The sequence below is a fragment of the Globicephala melas genome, chromosome 5, assembly GCF_963455315.2.
Source record: "Globicephala melas chromosome 5, mGloMel1.2, whole genome shotgun sequence".
In the NCBI taxonomy this organism is placed as follows: Eukaryota; Metazoa; Chordata; class Mammalia; order Artiodactyla; family Delphinidae; genus Globicephala; species Globicephala melas.
In genome coordinates this window covers 66,396,879-66,418,157 of record NC_083318.1, presented here as the reverse complement: position 1 = coordinate 66,418,157, position 21,279 = coordinate 66,396,879, and the positions used below count along the sequence as shown (strand labels likewise).

Here is a 21,279-nt window from a genome sequence, read left to right as displayed (position 1 = left end):
TACAATTACAAAGCCCTATATATAAAATAGATAACTAAGAAGGACCTACTGTATAGCACAGGAAACTACTTAATACTCTGTAATGGCCTATATGGAAAAAGAATCTAAGAAAGAGTGGATATATGTATATGGATAACTGATTCACTTTGCTGTACACCTGAAACTAACACAATATTGTAAATCAACTCTACTCCAATAAAAATGAAAAAAAAGGCCCTATACAAGGCATTGCATCTCCACTCTTGAAAGTAAACAGCTGTCTTCATTACCACAAAGATCAGTTCTTAAGCTTGAGATGCAGCTGAGACTGTTCATATGTTTTTGAGATAGTTGCTTAGGATAGAATTTAGGTGAAGAATCTTAGAATTGACACATTTTTCTGGTTCTGTAGAAAAACATGTAGTGGTGGGCTTCCTGCATGTGTAAAAGTCACTCTATATAGCTGCTTTAATGCATGAAGTTTCCACCATGAAATATATTTCTCTGGATTAAGAATTCACATCTACAAAAATTCCTCAGTAAAAATAGAAATAAATATGCTGGGGCCTGCAATTGGACAAATCAGATTTTCAGTCAGTCTGTTACAGTTCAATAAGCTTACCCTTTTTCATAATCCTCAATTGTAATTACTAATGTCAATGACTTCAGAAGGCTCAAGGTAGTGACCTGAAGCCCTAAATGTTTTTTTAACTTCAGTATTTTGGGGACTAAAACTGCTTTGTCATATGATGTTCCTCCAACTAGAACACGTGGTCAAAGAATTTTTGCCGTCTTGACTTTCTCTTGTCTGTTCCCATGCACACACCGGGCTGGAAATGGGAATGAATGCCACATTAGGAGCTTAGAACCCAAAAAGAAAGAGGTGTTTGAGAAAGTGAGCTAAAACATAGGCATCAGAAGGAGGCGGTAAGTTCCCTGCTCTCCTCACAGTGCCGTGAGAACGACTTTAGCATTCAGTGAGCCCTTGGTTTTCCGAAGCCACTGGGGGAACCCGTTAGACCATATAAGAGGCTAATATTTTCTTTTAGTCTTCAGTTTAATAACCGTAAGGCTTTCTTTTGTCTTACAGTGAATAAAGTGTTGGAAAACTGTACAATTAGACTCTAACTGACTTATGAAAATCCCTAACACTGTAATATAGACAAATATCCTGATTTTATAAAGCATACAGTCTGATGGGAGAGCAAACCTTAATACACAGAAGGTGATTAAGGAGCAATTAAATGGTAACCTGGGTAGCATTCTCTCTAAGTGCTCTGGCTGCAGAGAACTTTGTTCTTTTTATCTTGCTTTCAGTGGGTGCTATCAGAATACTATCACAACACATTATTTTAGGGGCTAGTTTATACCTATACTCGCTGTTTTTTTATTTTCCCAGTTTGCCCTTTTTTGAGGAAGGGGGTGTTCGATTCCAAGATCCTTGACAATTTGTCAATTTGAGATAATCCAGATTTCATCTGAAATAAACCTCTTTCAAATCAAGGCATTCAGAGTTTCCCTACCTGGATAACCAGCATACATACCGTAGATGAGACAGTCCCCTCCAACCTTGCCTAACCTGTTCCTCCGCCAGTATATAAGTAAACCACAGGGGGCTGTCTCATATTGTGATTCCCACTGAAGACATCATTCTCTCCCACCCCTCCCCTCCAAGTAAAGTGTTATTTGGGGGTTCAAGGAAAATTAGGGAGGGGAGAGAACAAAAAGGCTTTAAGCTCCCCCCCCCCAAAAAAGGGCTTTTTCTTTCCCTGATTAATTATTAAAACGTGCTTTTAGGATCATTTGGCTACTAAAAGTGAGGGCAGCTTTCATAATATAATGGGAGTGTGGCCATCAGTGTAACTTGCTGAATTTGGTCAGCAAGCCAACTTGTTAATTAGTTTGCCAAAAGCTCTGTGACAAACCTATCCCTTAAATTACTTCTGAGTTTCTGGACATAGTTTATCTTTAATTTGTCTTCAGACCATGCTCACAAAAATGCTAACAGGTAGTAAAATGAGAAAGAGACTAAGCTGTTTTTTTTTTTTTTAATTTAAAATACAGTGATTGTTTCATTATATTTGCTTATGCAAAATCAGGCTTTGCAGACAGTCAGATGTGGGTTTGAGTCTAAGCTCTTCCTCTGTGATCTTGGGAAATAACTTAGAATCGAAGAGTCATTTTCTTCCTCTCTAAATTATGAATTATAACTAAGGTCATCTGAGGAGTAGTATCATATATATACATATGATAGTCTTTCCAGTAGTTTTGAGATTTCCTTAAACAGAGTGAAGGTTTCATTTGGTAAATTCCTCCTTTTTATTTTTATGTCATAGGGAGAGAATAATGGGAAGATGAGATGCCAATTAAGTGGACAGAATGGATAAAATTTATTTCTATTAAGCTAGGTTATATAGCCGGTACAATAAAGATACAATGTTTGTTTTTTAAAGGATTGCCCCATCCTTGGCCTCACTCCTAAATAATTTTATGCCATTTTGTGAAGATAAGTGGTTCTTGTTTACCAATAACCATTTTTACTGTATTCTATGCTTAAATACAATGGGTTGTATATTTGTAACTATTTTCAATGCAGATAATTAACCGATTCCCAGTTTTCTTTCAGGTAAATGTTGGAGATATAGTTATAATAAAAGGCAAAGAGTATATACCTGCTGACACTGTACTTCTCTCATCAAGGTAGAGATACCTACTGATGCTCAAACAGTGTAGAGGATGGTTTCTCTACCCTGCATTGACCTTGTGATTTATCCAAGGAAATAAGGAATAAACGAAGAATTTTAAACCTCTCTAATGATTTTGAATTAAATGTTAAAAATTGATTGGATTTAAAGGACTCTTTCATGTTTGCCATATAGAATAAGTGATAGGTACTATACTTTATAATTCAGAAATTATAATTACAGTTAATAGTCTACTCTCCCTATGGATGTATCCATATCTGTTTGTGTAGACTACTAACTCTTGTAAGATTTCCTATCATTTATTTTATATAATACATGGATTGGGTTCTGTTGATTTTATCTTGTAATGCTTGTTCATGATAAATTCCTTTATGATGCATTCGTGTATCCCTCCACGTTTCTCAATCTTTATGGTGCATTGGTACAAGAAAATGGATAAATGATTTCTTTTTTATCATCATATCTTTTGAAATATTATACTCTTCCAACCAAAAAATTAAAGCACTTTGCTCTTTCTTTTAAGTTCTTTCCATTACTGAATTTAGATAATTTTTGTTTTGCTGATATTTAAGATAGTCATGAATTAGTATTCAGAACATATGGCACTGTTACACTTTAAAGAATGTGACTTTCAAATGGTTTTAGGTTTAAAAACTGTAAAACTAGTCCTAATATAAATTAAGAAAAATGTTTTTACTATTTTAGAGGTTGTTTATCACCATTTCCTTGGACAGTTTTATTTGTAAAATCCACATATAAATATGAACGTGTCCTTTTTTCAAAATCTGTTTAATCAGGTCATTATTTAAACTGATTGAATTTATGACAAGTTAGTGAAACTTAATTGAGCAAGTAAGAGTTCGCCAGATGTTTATAGAAGTAAGTCTACAGGTAGTTGAAGTAACTCCCTGATTCTCCTTTCTGTTTAAATTGATAATCTTTCATTTAAGTTTTAAGAATGGCTAACCAACAGAACGATGTACACTTGGTGATACTAAGTAAAAGTTTGATAAATTTAATGGATGATGGACCATCTGAATGTCATATAACAAAGTTCAAAAGGATAGTAAAGCATTCCAGCAATTTCAGAAACTATTGATATTTTTCTGATTAAACTTTTCATAGAGACATAACTTACCATAAAGACCATCATATGCTGAAACATTAATTATAATTTTCATTTTTATGCTCAAAAATATGAAGATCATTGACTATACTGCCTTGACTTGATATTTAATTCTAAGTTGAAAGTTTTCAAAATATTTTTTGTCTGCCTCTATCCAATCCAGACTCCCAATAAGCTCTTGTGCTTGTATTTCTTAAACTCTAAAACATTTTTACAGGATTTATTTTCTCAGCATTAAAAACATTTAGTGGTGACTATCAATAATGGTAGATGAGAATAGTTTCTGTATCTTAATATAGCATCCACCATGATTAACTTCTTCAAAGATGATTCAAATAATCATTTAAAAATTAAAAATATTATCTGATTCATTGTTTTTTGTTATAATAGAATCAAAGTAAAGTATGAAGCTTGTGCTGTTAAATAGTTCTATCCAAGTGGCAAAAATACCACCTTTCAGGGGGTTTTTTGTTGGTTTTTTAAAAATTTTTTTTTCTCAAAAGGCTTTTGCATTACTTGGCCCTTTTGAACTTACATTAGCCTTAAGAAGTAGGTAGAAGCTTTTGCCATCATTTAACAGAAAGAGGAATTTTGACTTTTCTTATTTTCGGTCATTTCACTTTAGCCAGTGACTAGGTCAGGGTTGGAATACCTAACTTCCAACTAATTGGAATTCCAACTAGATACTAATTCCAACTAGATACTAATCTAGTATCTTCAGTATACTACACTGTCCACTATCAAAATAATGACATGGTGATTTTCACCGGCAAGTGAGCACCATGCTAAATGCAAAAAGCATAAACAACAATTTATGATATTTTAATTTCTGATTTTTAAAAAATTATTAATTGCTAGTATTGCTTGTTCTTTGAAGTAGTTTGAAATTAAAGCATGAACATGGTTGAAAGTTACTGTGTTTCATTGATTTTCATTTTGAAATGAAGAAACTGAAATTTTACCATATAACAAAAAATACATATATGGGTTTAGAAAGTATAAAATACAGTAAAATAACTCAAGCTACTAATTCAATTCCAAACAGGTTCCTGGCATGTCTGTTTCATACCTTCTCTGAAAATTTTCTACTGAATTCAAAGGCTTACCCTCCCAAGACAATTCATTACCAAGACTTTATTATTAAATAATTCAAAAGGCTGCAATTATGACTTCTAACTTCCCAAGATCCATGCCCTTGCAGCTTTACATTAAATTTATTAAGATATTTATGCAGTTAACTTTGAAAATGTTTTGGAATCAGGAAACTTTAACAAAGTTTTTTTTTAGAGTGGGTGTAGGGGGAGAAATAATATAGTATACTTTGTTTCTCAAAAGCCTAAGAATAGTTTCCACCATTATTTCTTTTCTTCTTGGGTAGGAGTGGACATGTAAGAGATGGCAAGAGAGTGAGGAATTGGAGAAAGGAAAATCTATAAGATAAAGTAGCTCTCTGTAAAAAAATATGTTTTTATTTAATTTGCTAAGATATGCTTGTGAGTAAAACTTTAGAACTCAAAAGCTTCTGCATTAAAAATTGAAAATTGGGCTTAAAAGCAAATAAATGATCCTTAAATATTCTGTTTTCTTGTGCCTTTAGACCTGATCAAAATGAGTTTTGAAAAAATTGGCATTAGACATTGTTATTAACATGTATTATTTTCTATAATAATTTCAAACCTTCTGTCTCTTTTGTCCATTTGTTTGTTTGTTTTTCTCTGTTATTCATTTCTTTCCGTTTTAATTATTTTGAACTGGGACCTGTAGGTGGCAGTAGGGGAAATAGTGAAAGTGACCAATGGGGAACACCTCCCAGCAGATCTCATCAGCTTGTCCTCAAGGTTAGAAATACTGAGTTGTACAGGATGTGTGTATGTGGATCCTCACCCTACACCAGAAAACAGTTTGCACCCAGAGGTGGTTGAGCTCTGTATCTCTTCCGTTAAAACACAAACATTTTACACTTCTTGGTGATGGATGTTTCACAGATGTTTCAAAGGCCTTTTTTGAATACATTGTTGATTGACGTTCCTCCCTCAAGTAGGCAAATGCAGCTCCTGTTGTTATCAATAGGAGTCAGAGTCCTTGAGGCGCGCCAGTAAAGGTAGATTGTAATTGCCTGTGCATCATTACGCTATATTCATATTTAACAACTTGGCTAAATGCCAAGGCTTAATTTATTACCTCTCCAGGATATTGTTTTGCACAATGTTAAGATTTACATGAAAGACAGTTATCGAGAATTTTTTACAATTTTAAACATGTCTTAAATTTGAAATTTTCTCTAAGTTCAATAGAATCCCTTCAGCAGTTATGCTATAATTTGGGCTTGTATAGGGTTTACAGAGGACCCCCTGCACAAAGCTGGATGTTGTACATTTGGTACCGCATGCTTTGGGATCAGTTTTTATCCCACTTGTAACTAGTGACAAAATGCACGTTACTCTGATATATTTCAGCTGTCTACTAGTGTCTGTATTGTGATATGCATCTTGTTTCATTTTTCCACGTACTAATCAAAAAGCCTGCTTTGCCCTTCTCTAGTTTGTGTTTTGAATGTCATCATAATTTGCTGAAATAATTATTATCTAGCATGATTCCTTGTCTGAGACTTCTTGCTGCCTTTTCATAGTATTGTCAAGAACTTATTCAGTAACAGTTGTCTTAAGAGATTAAGAAAGTTCTGAATTTGGATGTATATTTTATTTGCACCACTTCAAATAGAAGCCAGCTATTTAACCTTCTAACTTCCTAGCCATTTAAGGTCCTAGAAAAGGACCTTATTTTGCGGGGGAAAAAAAGATAGAATTAGAACGTTAGTCTTATTTTGATATGAGAATGGCCTTGGTTATATTGAGCAGTAGAAATTTAATGCATTTCACTGTCAAAATATGGAATTGGCATTGTTCATTTAACATTTGTTTGTCATCATGCTTCTGTATTATCAGATGTGTTTTATAATGGTTTTATAAACCATTTTTATTTCAAATGTATATGTAAGTAAATTACAAATTGGGAGCAATTGCCAAAACCAAATTACTATCATGACAGTAATAAAAAATTAAACCTTATTTAATTGATAGAGTGAAGATATAAATACTGAAAAACGTGTTTTCCCAAAACTTGGTTGGGAAAAAGTATCAGCCTTTATGGAAGGAAAAAAAAAAAGCCCATAGAGAAAAATTAAAGAACTTGCAAAGTTACTTTAAAATGAATCTGTAAAATATTTGATTAATGACCATGTGTTTCAGTACTTTTCACAAGTCTTCAAGCCATAAAACTAAGCTGTGTGCTCATTTCTGAAACTCAGAATCGTCTGCTTTACACATGTACAAATTGGAAGTTGATTAGAAAATTCCAGGTGTTAGTGACTTAGAAATCTCTAACTGTGAGTACCCATGCTTATCAGAAATTACATTCATAATTACTTATAGGATGTTAATTAATTGGGCTTTTTATATAAGCAAGTGCTAATAAGATTAATTTAACTTCAAAATGCTTTTCCTTATAGCTGAGGATCAGTTATACAGTTGGGCTGCAAACTCACCTGTCTGTAATTGCTGAGCAAGCAAAGTCAGCACGTGAAGGGTCAGGTTATACGACAGTCACGGGTGTGTACCTGTGATAAAACTGGAGAGCATGGGCCCCTTATACCAGTCATTGTGTACCAAACTTGACTGAAACTCTCTGGTGGGGACCCATAGAATGTATCTCCTAGTTTCAGGTCAAGGAACAACATAGCCAAGTTGGCTAATTTTAGTTTTAGCTTTTAGCTGCCATGCAAATCTCTGAAGCAACTTTAAGAAATAAAACAGAAAAAATAGGGGGAAGAAAGTGTATATCCACTTTCATTGTAAAATCTGTTCATACAGTTTTTTTAAAGTAGCCTTGAAATGTAAATATTATGGTTCATATGATCCTATTCATCGTTTCTAAAGATGCAGTACAATACAATCTGAACATGTAAATGCAAGTTTATAGAAGCAATAATCTGGAATTTTCTAATCCACCGCTTAATCAATTTACATGTGGGCTATGAGCATGAAATCTCACTTGATATTTTTGAGCTAAAGATATATATGGACACAAAACTGCTCTACATTTCAGATACAGTCTGTGTTGTGTCTATATGATGAACAATTTAAGTAAAATGTGACAAATCTAATTATTTACATTATCTTAAAGATCAGTACTAATTGTCAGGAAGTTGCTTTGGGGTCCTGCTGGCTGCACATCTGATCCATGAGTTTTCATGCATGGGGTCTGCCTCACAGCATTTTGTGGTTAGAATGAAAGACATCAAGAAACTAGGCGACTAAACCTGTGTTTAGAATGAAAGGCTTCAGTGAGTCTGAGCATTTAAATAAGTTATTAGTATGCTTTCTTTCCCCCACTAAATCTTTGTGCTTTTCAATTTTAAAAAACAGTGAGCCGCAGGCCATGTGCTACATTGAAACATCCAACTTAGATGGTGAAACAAACTTGAAAATTAGACAGGTAAGATCTAATATAGGTTTATATAATTATTGCTGTTCTCTTACATGGAATTGAGAGCTTTGCTGGGGAGGAAGAAAACTTCCCTCTACCCTTCTACATTCTTCTGGCTGGTCTAAGGATTAAATGGACATGAGACATATTAACAGGAGAAAATCAAATTTAATTTCATACGTATAGGAACCCCACATGCATGAGAGGCTCAGAAACAGAAAGGTAGAATGAGGTATACATGCCATTCTGAGGTAAGGAATGGGATAAGCGTCCTGGGGCTTCCAAGGACAGGAGGGTCATTCATAGGATGATAAGAAGAGCAGATGTTTGGTAATTAGGTGTTTGCCCTACCAGATGGATGGGTCCACTTAAATAAAATTTATCTCTGGTAATAACTTTTCTCTGGGAAAAATCCCCAATTTAAATTCTTCTAGGTAGTTAAGGGAAGGACAGTAGTTTCTCTTGAACCCTCAGGATCTCCATTGCCTGTAGCTCAAAATAATCCTCATGCAAAAGTGACACTTTTTTTTTTTTTTAAGATGTTGGGGGTAGGAGTTTATTAATTTATTAATTTATTTTTCGCTATGTTGGGTCTTCGTTTCTGTGCGAGGCCTTTCTCCAGTTGTGGCAAGCGGGGGCCACTCTTCATCGCGGTGCGCGGGCCTCTCACTATCGCGGCCTCTCTTGTTGCAGAGCACAGGCTCTAGGCGCGCAGGCTCAGTAGTTGTGGCTCACGGGCCTAGTTGCTCCGCGGCATGTGGGATCCTCCCAGACCAGGGCTCGAACCCGTGTCCCCTGCATTAGCAGGCAGATTCTCAACCACTGCGCCACCAGGGAAGCTCCAAAAGTGACACATTTTGAGGAGGCTCCTTCTGAACCCCTATAGCTTTATTTCTTAGTATTATTGTCTTGAGTTGAGACAGTTCTGTCTACTTGCAAATATTTCCTCATTGAGCCACAATGAAGTGGTTTTATAAACTGAAATAGTTAAATATTATGGAAAATTCAGTTTTACTTGCCTAATTAAATGTGGTCCATCATATAGATACTATTCTGTAATATTTTTAACACTTTCTGTTATAGCCAACACTCTGATGATAGCATCAGTAGCTCTAAGTGCTTTCATGTGTGTTAACTTATTTATTTTTCTGTTCTCCTGGCCCATATTATTTTGCTTTGACATATGGAAAAGACACAGTTTCCATTGCTGTTCTAAAATTCTCACTAATCTCAGGGAATCGGTTAGATTTCTCTATTTATTTCTCATACTACTCCTAATAGAAAGTCACTGTACAGTTTTTAAAGTTTTAAAAGGGACACTAAAAAAATGTATTCTCTTGGGTTCTAGACAAATAGTGAAAATGACATGTGGGAAGGTTGGGTTGTGGTAGAAGCAGGTCGTCCTCACAGCACCTGAACTCAACCTGCCACAGGAAGTGAGGGCTGCTCAATTCCAGCCAGTTGTAGGTGGCCAGAGGGAGGAACTGTTTTGGAGTTTTCCTTCTCAGTGAACTAAAAGAACAAAAACATAACTACTGTCTTTGGGTATAGATTCTAGTTATTTTGCATTCCCTTTTGGAGCTTCAGCGGACAGATTTAGACTGTATAATGCTAAATAGTAGTTTTATTTTTGGAAGCAAACAGTTCTTTGAGGACTTATTTCAAAATATCTTCGGAGGCTAGTTTATAATCTCTTTAAGATATTTTAGAGTTTTCACAAAAGCTGCCCTGTTCTGCTAAAAACATATATGTTCAAGTAGAGAGGAAGTTATCCCCTAATTTCGATTTGACAAAGGGGTGGGGGGATAATTGCTTATAAAACCGTGGGATCTCTTAGATCTTAAGGTGTGGATGAATTCAGAATTCCTTGCTCCCTCCCACATACAACTTATTTAATATTTTCTTTGCTTATTTAAAAATTTCTAAACAGGGCTTACCAGCAACATCAGATATAAAAGACATTGACAGTTTGATGAGAATTTCTGGCAGAATTGAGTGTGAAAGTCCAAACAGACATCTCTACGATTTTGTTGGAAACATAAGGCTTGATGGACACAGGTATGTAAAATCGGTTTTCATAAAAACACAGAAGTCACTGTGTTGCAGGGTATTGTTGACCTAGGTACACATTTTCTTGTACTCTGAGTTTGATAATCCAAACCCTTTTTCTTAAGCATTTCTGTATTCTACCCAGAGTTCTTTTGTGAAAATGCTCTTAACCCTGTACACATGGTATAGCTGAAGACTTCCCCAGGGTTCCTGCCAGCCTAGGAGCTGGATATTTTCACGGATATGCCAAGCTTCTGGCGCATTGTTTAGTGGTTTCCTCTTTGGCCAGAATACTTACCTTATAGGCTTAACTGTCAGTCTCCATGGCCCAGGTGCTTTCTTGTAATCTCTAGATGCCTCAAGGAGTTCAGACTCTACCCACAGGGGTTAATTTGCTGGATAATTTCTTGTCTTCTCTGTGTAATTGCATATGCTCTTTTCTAGGCCATGTTATCTGTAGTCATCTTTTATACCTGCTTCCTACCCCTCTCCCTTCCCTCCCCTCCCCTCCCCTCCTGTTTCCTGCCTCTTCCGTCATCCATTCAACCTGTACCCAGCAGGCCAGGCCAGTTGCAGATGTTAAGGAGACAGCAATGGACAAAGCAGACAAATCTGCCTGACCTTGAGAGCTAACTTTCTTGCAGTAAGGGAAGGGCAAACAGACAAACAATAAAATGACAAATAAAAAATTTTATACCATGTTAGAAAGTGATAAATGCTTTGGAAAAAATGGCCCAGGATAAAATAGATTGGGAGTTCTTGGGAGGGAATCACTTTTAGTTAGTGAGGTTGCAGAAGGTAAAATGTTGCTTCATTGAGAAGGTAATATTTGAGCAAAGGTGAGTAGGAGATGAGGAAGTCAGCCATTTGAATATCTGGAGGGAGAAGATTCTAGACAGAAGGAATAGACAGTGCAAATTATTAGCTGTATGGTTACATCATCTGAAAGTGGGGAAGTGCCTGGAGTATTTATGGAACAGCAGAGTTGCCAGTGTGTGTGGAGTGGAATGACCAAGGAAGAGGGTAGTAGAAGAAGGGCTAAGAGAGAATAGTGGGCCAGACCATGCAAGGCTTTGTAGGCCATTGTAAGGGTGTTATTCTGAGTGAAATGGGGATCCACTGAAGTGTTTCAAGGGGCAATGTCAGCGGTTCAGTTTGGGACTTAATAAGTTTGTGATGTCCAAACAGAGACGTCAGGAGGCAGTTAAACATATAAGCCTGGAATTTGTGCTAGAGGTCCGGGTTCATGAGATAAATTTGGAAGTAGTTGGTATAGATATTTAAAGCCATCACCAAGGGTGAAAGGGTATAGTTAGAAAAGTGGAAAGGGCTGTCCTAAGACTCGCCAGCATTAAGGTTGGGAAGAGAGGAGTTACCAGCAAAACAGACTGAGATCAAGTTGGTAGCATGGAAACCGAGAGAGTGAAGAAACCGTACCAAGGCAGAGGGAGTGACTAAAGTGGGTCACATGTTGCTTATGGTCAAGTACCATGAAGTCAAATACAGTGAGTCTGAGAATTAACAGTTGGATCTAGCAAGTGGAGATCCTTGAACTCTATTAGGACAGGCAGAGCCTCATGAGAGTGGGTTTGAGATAACAGAAGAAGAGTTGAAAAATAGACAACTTTTTCAAGGAGTTCTGTTACAAAGGGGAGCAGAGAAATGGGGCAGAACTTGGCAGGAAGGGTGGGGTCTCCTCTGCTTCCCTTCTCCTTTCCTACTAGGCATTTGTAGTGGCCAACTAAATGCAGCTAAGCGCACTAGCTCACGCCACCAGCTTGAGAGATTATCGGTGCTTTCAGTATTTTGTAATTCCATTATTACAGTATTTGAATTCTAAAGGACACTTGAGTACCCTGAACTGTCATCCTCATTCAGATCCACCAAAAGTTTTCCTGTAATTTTTGAAGTAATTATATATTGTTCTAAATTTTTCACAGAGTGATCTTTCCATGAACATAGACTAATGATAGATTTGGACTTTTATACAAGTAATGTGTTTCTGTAGCCTGACGTTCCTAACTGGCCAGCTTCCATTTCTTATCAGTTCCCCAGCAGATCGATGCCAAGCAAATCCACACAGTGAGGGAGAAACTTTGTATGATGGTGCCAAGATTTGGGGTACAGATAGCATTTATATAATATGCTTCAATTTACATGAAAGGTGGAAACAGATTTTCAGTATCTTTGTGCCTGTAGCACATTTGACTTCTACAGTGATTACCCAGTGCTCTTAGAGCCGCTTAGTTTAGAATTAATGTAGTTTGATGCCATTAAGGATGAGGGTCATTGTCTAATGCCAGAGACTTTGGCATTCCAGCTCTGATGAAAAATTAATAACTCATTCTTGTTGAGTCCTTGTAATTGAAAAGCATTTTTTTTCTTTTGAAGAGTTTGTAGCTAATTCCGATCAATGCACACCACAAGTGCCGAGGTGCCAGTTGCCATGTTATACCCCATCGGATATGTGAGAAACAGTTTGCACATATGTGCCCCAGAGCATAATCCAGCAGCTTCCCAAGAACTTCTTGGAAACCTGCTTTAGGCCTGAGGACTCCTCCCATCCCTGAAGTGCACCCCAGATCTTAAGATGGGTCTGAAAGGCATGTTGTTGTACATGAAGAATGAGAGATACAGTTGCTGTGTTCTTTGACTAAATTGGAATACACTAATTCCTAAGAATTTACTTACTTAAGTAGAAGGCTTCAGGTGCTGTCATTACCCATCTATCTCGATTGATTTCATCTGAGCCAGTGACATTTGTGTAGTTCCTAAAAGAAGGTCCCAGGCCCAAGCTACTACTAGCCTTAGACACTTACTGGATTATAAAAATCCACCAGAAATGAAAGCTTCAGTCTCTATTTGTGTCCTCTGACAAATAAATTCTGTGTTTCTGGAGAGTTTTCTTGGGGGAATTGCCTCTTCCTTTTTCTGGAATTTTTATTTTATGAATTTTTATTTATATTTGACTTTTTTTTTTGCTTTTTTTAATCAGTAAAACGAAGCAGTAGTGATAGGAATCTTTGAGCCATTAGATTTTATGTAGTACGTTTCCATTAAGAATCCCACTATATTTGCGATAGCTTGTAGCCTTCTGATAGCTCTATGAGAGGTTGTATCAACCCACAGCCTACCATAGTGGGTAGCCTTGCAAAAAACCCACAAAAGGCCCCGCTTGACACTTATTCATGAAAGATGTAGTTTAAATCATATGGAATGGAGAGCCTCAATTTGCTATCATTTCAGAGGAGTGTTTAAGACTTTTAGACGCTTACGATTTTATTCACAGTTCTTGGAAGACTGATCTTCAAATACAGTAAATGAATGTCCTAGAGATTTTAATACAGAGACTTAATCTCTGGAGGGCAGGGATGGCAGTGCAAGTATATGATGAGATCTGTGTATTTATCTTACCTTGTGTGTTTTTTTGAACCTTCATTGTGCACAAAGCTATTTTTAATTTAAAGGAAGGTGGAGGAGGGGGAACAGATCCCCTAATCTCACTACTTTCAAATATCTCAGAAACCTAAGTGGACTTGCTAAATCAGGAAAAGTCTTCAACAGGTTTGAGAATGAGCCTCTGAATTCCATACTGTTGCCTACTGTCTTGGATAATGAAGTTGTAGGAAATGGCTGCTTTGGTGGTAAGAAGAAGCAACTGAAATGCTTCCCTCCAGCTGTCCTTGTGTAAGAAGATTATTCTTATTGGTAGGAAAATTACTTCTTTTCTAGAAATAAAGTAAAATGTAAGAAGGGTTATTTTCATAACAGGACCTTTCTTGGAACTATATAGTGGCTGTAGAATTCTTAAGCATTTTGGAAAATGTCGTTTCTAATGTCAACATAATCTGTCATAGCACTGTTCCCCTGGGAGCAGATCAGATTCTTCTTCGAGGCGCTCAATTGAGAAATACACAGTGGGTTCATGGAATAGTTGTCTACACTGGACATGACACCAAGCTGATGCAGGTGGGATTTTTATCTATGAAAACCTTTTGGATCCAAGTCTTTTGAAAATATGCTATTTGTAGGTCTCGGTGCTGTAGTCCTAAACCTAGCAGATCATCTGTCATAGATACCTGAGCCCCACACTCTGTATCCAGATCTCATTCTTCAGTGCGTGGGGCTGTGACATGGCTCACTCCATGCAAGAACACTAGAACGTTCCACCAGAGATCACCAAAGCGTGAACACCCAGTGATTTTGCATACCAGTCCATTGGCAGCATTTACTGACTATTGCAATGATTGACAAAAGTTGTCTGTGTAACGATGAGTGCTCTGCATTATTTATCTTATAATTTTATTTTATTACAAGGATCACATTCTAGAACTTGTTTTTATTTTTTATAAAATTGAAAGAAAAACTTGTAACTGTTTGTTAATAGTCAACTCTTATGTTGACTGTTTTTCACAGCATTTTTATGTTAAGCCATTTTTAATCAGCTTTAATCCTAGCACTTGCAACATTTACACATGCCTTTGGCTGCTCCTTCTCTACATTATAATATCACGAGTGTTCAGTGGTGAGGTAGGTGTGGAAAACTCAGTTTTAAGGTACTAAATGAAAATCTGCTTTGAGGGCTGATAACTTTGTACATTGTAAAGGCACAAAGGTGTTATCATCAGGCAAGCAGGACTGCTATTAATGATTCCACCTCTAACTATTCTATAAATTATATAAATCATCATTTTATGTTGATTTTTGACATTTAAGTTTCTGTCACGTGGATGCCGTGGTTATCACAGATCATTTTTTATCATTAAATACAGCTCAGGAAACTTGCCTCTGTTATTCTTGATAGCACTACTTAGATTGCTGCTGTGTTTAGTAAAACAATTACTAAATGCCACCCAAAAATCTGGAAACCAGAGATCCTTTAAATGTTGTCTTCATAGTCTGGAATTTCCAGGTCTCTGGCTATATGGGTACATAGGTCACCTTCTCTGCCTCTCTTCAGGAGCTGAGATGCTAGATGCCTTAGTCGACCCTGTTTGCTTAGGTAGTCAGGTAATGCATTGCTCATCTCACCTGCCACAATGCAAAAGCCATGTCTACAAAAGGAATGTTATTTCCTTCTTTCTTACTGCTTTACATTGTAGAGAAAGGATTGGATAAAAAGGATACAGTGAAGGAAAAGAGGTGGTTAACCTTTGACAGCTTATTACATCTGATCGTTTTCCATATAATCCTCATGTGTTGAACCATGTGTAGATTTTGAATTGTGACTGACGTTATCATCCTCACCAAAATACTAGATACACGTTACTAGATCATTTGTACACATTTCTTATTACTCATCTTTTGTTTCTTTTTACAGAATTCAACAAGTCCACCACTTAAACTCTCAAATGTAGAACGGATTACAAATGTACAGATTTTGATTTTATTTTGTATCTTGATTGCCATGTCTCTTGTCTGTTCTGTGGGCTCAGCCATTTGGAATCGAAGGCATTCTGGAAAGGACTGGTATCTCAATCTAAACTGTGAGCATTAAAGTACTTATTGTACTTATTCTTCCTTTCATTAAAACATGTATTTGTTTCACAACTGATCTTGGAATTTCCAATTTCTAAAAAGAAAACCTTGTTGCCAAGATAACTGGGCATTTAATCTTTATTTTTCAATGCAATTTCCAGTAAAAGTAAGTAAAATGTTACAATCTCTAAAATTTCAGAATCCTTAAAAATATAGTGAGTACTCTAAAATAGTATAAAATGTTATTTTAATTTTATTAATTTATTCTGTTAAATATTTTAACACAAGTGGTTACATAGCTATCTGGTAAAGAAAGCAGATTGAGTATATTTAAAGCACCAAAAAATATTTTACATGTTTTTAAAGTGTTTAAATTGAATGTACTTTCATTTCAACTGATGATTGCAGTGAATTCTGTTTCAATAGTCATCTTTTCTGAGAGAAAGTACTATTAAGTAATTTCCTTTTGGGATCATTTATCTTTTTGCTGAGTATTTCTGGGAAGTAAGTTTACATTTCCTTTCGATGAGCACTTAACCAATAAATACTTAATTTCCAAGTGTGTGAAAACAAGTTCTAGTAAAATTTTGTATCACAACTGATTTTCTCAGTTGTTTCTTATTATATTGATTTAGCTTTGTAGCTATTCCAAGGTTCTTATTTTTTAACAGTTGTTGGTTTGCTATTTCAACATTAGAATTGTTAAGACTACCATCATTTTGTTTCTTCATATACTTTACAGATTATCTGGGATAACTGTTCTACTTACATTATTGAAGAGGAAGAATATAATTTACCTAGAGCTGAACTTACCTAGGGTTCAGCCCTACATTGTTTTAGCTACCTGGGTTGGTTTTGCTGCAGTTGTTTGTTTGCTTTTAAGACATCCTTCAAACTGGAAATACTTTTCAAAAATTCATGTGAGGGCTTCCCTGGTGGCGCAGTGGTTGAGAGTCCGCCTGCCGATGCAGGGGACACGGGTTCGTGCCCCGGTCCGGGAAGATCCCGCATGCCGCAGAGTGGCTGGGCCCGTGAGCCATGGCCACTGGGCCTGCGCATCCGGAGCCTGTGCTCCGCAACGGGAGAGGCCACGGCAGTGAGAGGCCCGCGTACCGCAAAAAAAAAAAAAAACAAAACAATTCATGTGAAAGTGATTCTACCTGGTTGAGATTCTACCTCCGTCCTATCCCTAATATCTCTAAACTTCATGTTTGGAATGGGTTTGAAATACGTGGTAGTACTTTCTCTTTTTAGTACCATTATGCAGTCCTTAAAGGGGTTCACAACATCTTGAACACAAATAATGCCATTCTATCTTGAAGACTGTGTTTGAGAATAAGAACATGTTACCAGCACAGTGTTCCTCCCACACTTTTAGATATACTATATAATACAGAAAATTCTTGTTATGCTAAAATTCTGGTTAATGCAAATAAAATATAAAACTGTAAATGACTTTTTTCCTACCTCCCCCAACAGATGGTGGTGCTAATAATTTTGGACTGAATTTCTTGACCTTCATCATCCTTTTCAATAATCTCATTCCTATCAGCTTGTTGGTTACATTAGAAGTGGTGAAATTTACCCAGGCATACTTCATAAATTGGGTAAATATGAATTATTATTGTTTTTTATTACATGAAACGTACATTTTGTCCTTTTTCCTGATAGCGTCTTTTGATCTTTCAGGAAAAAAATCTTAATTATGCCTTACTTTTTTTTGACTATAAGACAACATTTCAAAATATTTTTGAGCCTAATATAATATAATAATAATAAATTCATTTGACATGTGAAAATCGTACCAAAGTCTCTCATCTCAGAATCACACAAGTTTACAGACCAGACACGCTGGGGAAAATAGGTCTGTAGTTGAGGAAACCTATTTTTTGGTTACATAGTGGTCTTGGGGAAAACGAGAATCATAGGGTTTAGAGTTAAAATAATGGATTTTAGTTCTAATTACTAGCTGTGTGAACTTTGCCAGCCACTTGACTTTTTTGAGACTTATCTTCTTGGCCAATCACACGGGCATAAATAAAACATGCTTTACCTGCATCTCACAGCGGTTATATAGATCAAAGGACGCTTGCGACATAGCAAACAACTTCATAAACAGTTGAGCACTATAGAAATAATACCGTATTTGCTACTTGTAGCAACCAGGCTTTCTATCATGTTTTATAAATCTTTGTAGTTTATTTTTCCACACTGTAAACAATTTTAGCTGGGCTTGAATTTTTATTTTTAATTTTCTCAATTTTTTTTTAATCTTAGAAAAGTGTACTAGACATCTGTTTCCTAAATGTTTTGTTTATAAAATTTTACTCTTCGTCAATTAAATTTCAGTAATTTTTACCAAAGTTCAAAGTAATGAATTTATGTAAATTAAGTCTTTAAACCTAATCTGCCAGAAAGTTTAATTTTCTCTTTAATTTTGATTTTTATATTATCTTTTGATTTTTTAAAATCACTTGAAAGTCTTTCAATATGAACAATATTAGGGTTTTTAAAAATATGCTACTTTCGCAACTGTTCATTATCTTTCCATAGTAAGGGATCCACTTCAACCCTTAATCTCTAAATTCATTGCTGAAAGATCAGTATAATTTAGAAATCTGAAATGAGTTGCAGGCATAGATAATTTCATGCAGGAGATTTGTTGCTTAAAAAATGGTGTAATAAAATTTGTATAAGTACAATTAAAACTTATTGAAGGTTTTCCACTTACAGAAATAATAAGGTAGCTCATTATGAAAATCAAATAACTAGTCAATCACTTTATTTTTTATTTGGATTTTCAAAAGTAATATTTGCTTCAAATAATTATATAATTTTAGTATTGGATGAACCCAGCAGGCTTATGCTTTTCAACTGCCTTTCTAATATGCAGAGATTTTCCAACATTCCTGACAGGTCTTCCCTTACCAGGCAGTTTCTTCCTTGTGTGGAAATGAGATTAGTAACTGCCTTCCTTTTCTTCTAGTTCTTCCCAATAGATCTTTTATGAACATGTCTAGTCTTGTTTCCAAATGACAGCCTTGCAAAATATTTGAACTTGGCTATCATGCCTATTCTTCTGTCATCCCCGCCCCCTGACTAAGTATCCTCCATCTCCTTCCGTTCTTCATTTGACATGATTTCCAACTTAATCCCTATTGCAATTGCTACTGCCTAAACATTGCCCATTTGTTTACTATCCCTCTTAAAACAAGGTACCTGTTCCAGAACCGATATTGATCAGTCTGAAATACAGATGTAGGAGAGATCAGATCTGGCCTTTTCATTTGACATGTGAAAATCAGTAAACCCTGGCTTGTCCGTAAAATGTTCTTTACTTTCAAGTATATACAGTGTAAGAAACTTGACCAAGAAGTACAAGATGGAATCCCTTAAGTAATTTTTCCAGGGATTTAAAGTCTAAATTATTTGAGCAATGTTTCGTTGCTGTTATTCTAGCTCACGTAAAGCATTGTGCCAGACACAGTAGGAAGCACTTCACATGCATTATCTTATTTAATCCTTATATTGTAGTAGGTCACATACCTAGGAAATGGTGGAATGATAGTAAACCAGGATTGCCTGCTTCCAGAGACATGCTCTACCTACCATACTGTTCTGCCCTTACTGTGAAATATGGTATTCTGTATTGAGTATTTTTTAGGAAATCAACTGAAATGGTTAGTGATGACAAGAGATGAGAGTGTTACATACATTGCTCACCAGTTAAATAAAATTGTACTAGACCTCTTATTATGAGTTGTATTCAAGGATTTCTTTTTTCTTTTTAAAAAAGGATCTTGACATGCACTATGAACCCACAGACACTGCTGCTATGGCTCGAACATCTAATCTGAATGAGGAACTTGGCCAGGTAAACTAAATTTCTTATTGATATTTTGAATTGGAGTCAGATTTGGTGTAATTTCTGCCATATGCGGCAACTTCAGATGAATTGACAGCTCCTAATTTTCCATTTTTTGAATGATTGGCATAAATACATGTTAGTACCTAACTTTCAATTTTCATTTTTAGTGAAAGAAGATTATTTAATGCATATTCTGTTCTCAGGATAAGATATTACACAGAAAGATGTCCTTCAGTATATAATCTGATTAGTATGTAAAGTATTGAGTGCTTTTGAGTTATAAACTCCCAGTATTAAAATTGTGTATAGTTTTTGACCAGAAAGGAAGGAAAAGTTAGTTTATCAATGAAGTTGTATAAGTCAAGCAGGAATTTGAGATTTATAGTTCATACTATATTCACATATATGTGTATATTTGTAATTCATTTATACGTATTAGTTAAGAAAGGATTCTTCTTTTTTTGTACCATTGCCATTTGCTAACTCCTACTCTTCAAATAGCATTTAAGCCAGAATTATCCTTTTTCTTACCAATTCAGATGTTGTATGAAGTTCATTTTAATTGCAACCCATCGCCAATCCCATAATTGTTTGTTATGTTGAGAAATGCCGATGTTTTAGTGCTCTATACATGTTAAGTAGCTATAGAGGCACTTACTAGTGGAAATTCAGACCATATTAAGCATACTAAGACAGATTTCTATATGACTGTAGTTTTTCTGCTAGCTTGAGAGACTAGCTTTCATATATGATTCATTGCTAAAATACGAAAAGAAATAGTTGAAAATATTCCTTAATGATGTGCAGAAAGTAGTCAGTTAATAGCATTCATTGTGTCCCTACAATGTAACAAAATTGATAGAAAGAATAATGTAAGGCTTTTTCCCTTCATTAAAAACTGGCTTAAAAAGACCTCTGAAATTTTAATGAGAACTTTTAAACTTTTTTTAGGTAAAATACATATTTTCTGACAAAACTGGTACTTTGACGTGCAATGTAATGCAGTTTAAGAAGTGCACCATAGCTGGAGTTGCTTATGGGTGAGTTTTTTCCCTTTAATTAGAGTATGATATACAGATTTAATTAATGCTAACATTTTGGTATAATTTGGGGAGTTCTTATTAGGGGAGTTTTTTTAATCTAGAAGGCAGCTATTTTAATTTTAGCATGCATGTACGTTTTGTGTTTTATAGTTTGGTATTGTTTTTCATTTGGAATTACCTATGAGGCAGGGGCTCTGCCCAATAATATTTCAGTGTTTAGAGCTGCTGAAGGTCTCTATCTGGCTCTGGTAATAAGGTACAAATACACTTCCCTCTCCGATGTCATGAAGTCAGAGTACAGTCTGCATGTGTTAAAACATTCATTCTGTCCTTGGGAAGTTTTCAAGTTAAAATATTGTTGTTTCTCTGATAGTTAGCCCTTTGATTTCTTTTATCATCTCTCCTCTTTGCAGTCACAGAGCAATCTAAATTTCTCATGACGGTAAGGAGGTAGGGATACAAAACTCTTAAATCCGGGAGATAATAAATATCATCAAATACTCTTATCAGGCTCCTTTAGAATGTGCTTGTTGAGCACCCATTTTT

General features: G+C 35.7%; 1 protein-coding gene across 4 annotated transcripts in view; it reads left to right on the top strand.

Annotated features, from left to right (window-relative positions):
• The window catches only part of ATP8A1 (ATPase phospholipid transporting 8A1), a 237,352-nt gene that overhangs the window by 64,787 nt on the left and 151,286 nt on the right, over positions 1–21,279 (top strand). For 2 of the 4 annotated variants that reach the window (XM_070045570.1, XM_060299279.1), the window contains exons 7-14: positions 5,575–5,648; positions 8,235–8,304; positions 10,226–10,353; positions 14,202–14,313; positions 15,665–15,830; positions 17,302–17,429; positions 19,619–19,696; positions 20,642–20,730. In XM_070045570.1, coding sequence (XP_069901671.1) covers positions 5,575–5,648; positions 8,235–8,304; positions 10,226–10,353; positions 14,202–14,313; positions 15,665–15,830; positions 17,302–17,429; positions 19,619–19,696; positions 20,642–20,730 — 845 coding nt within the window. Of the gene's footprint in view, positions 1–2,605; positions 2,680–5,574; positions 5,649–8,234; positions 8,305–10,225; positions 10,354–14,201; positions 14,314–15,664; positions 15,831–17,301; positions 17,430–19,618; positions 19,697–20,641; positions 20,731–21,279 lie in introns of all 4 variants that reach the window. The other 2 variants (XM_030881147.2, XM_060299280.1) reach the window with 1 other exon arrangement.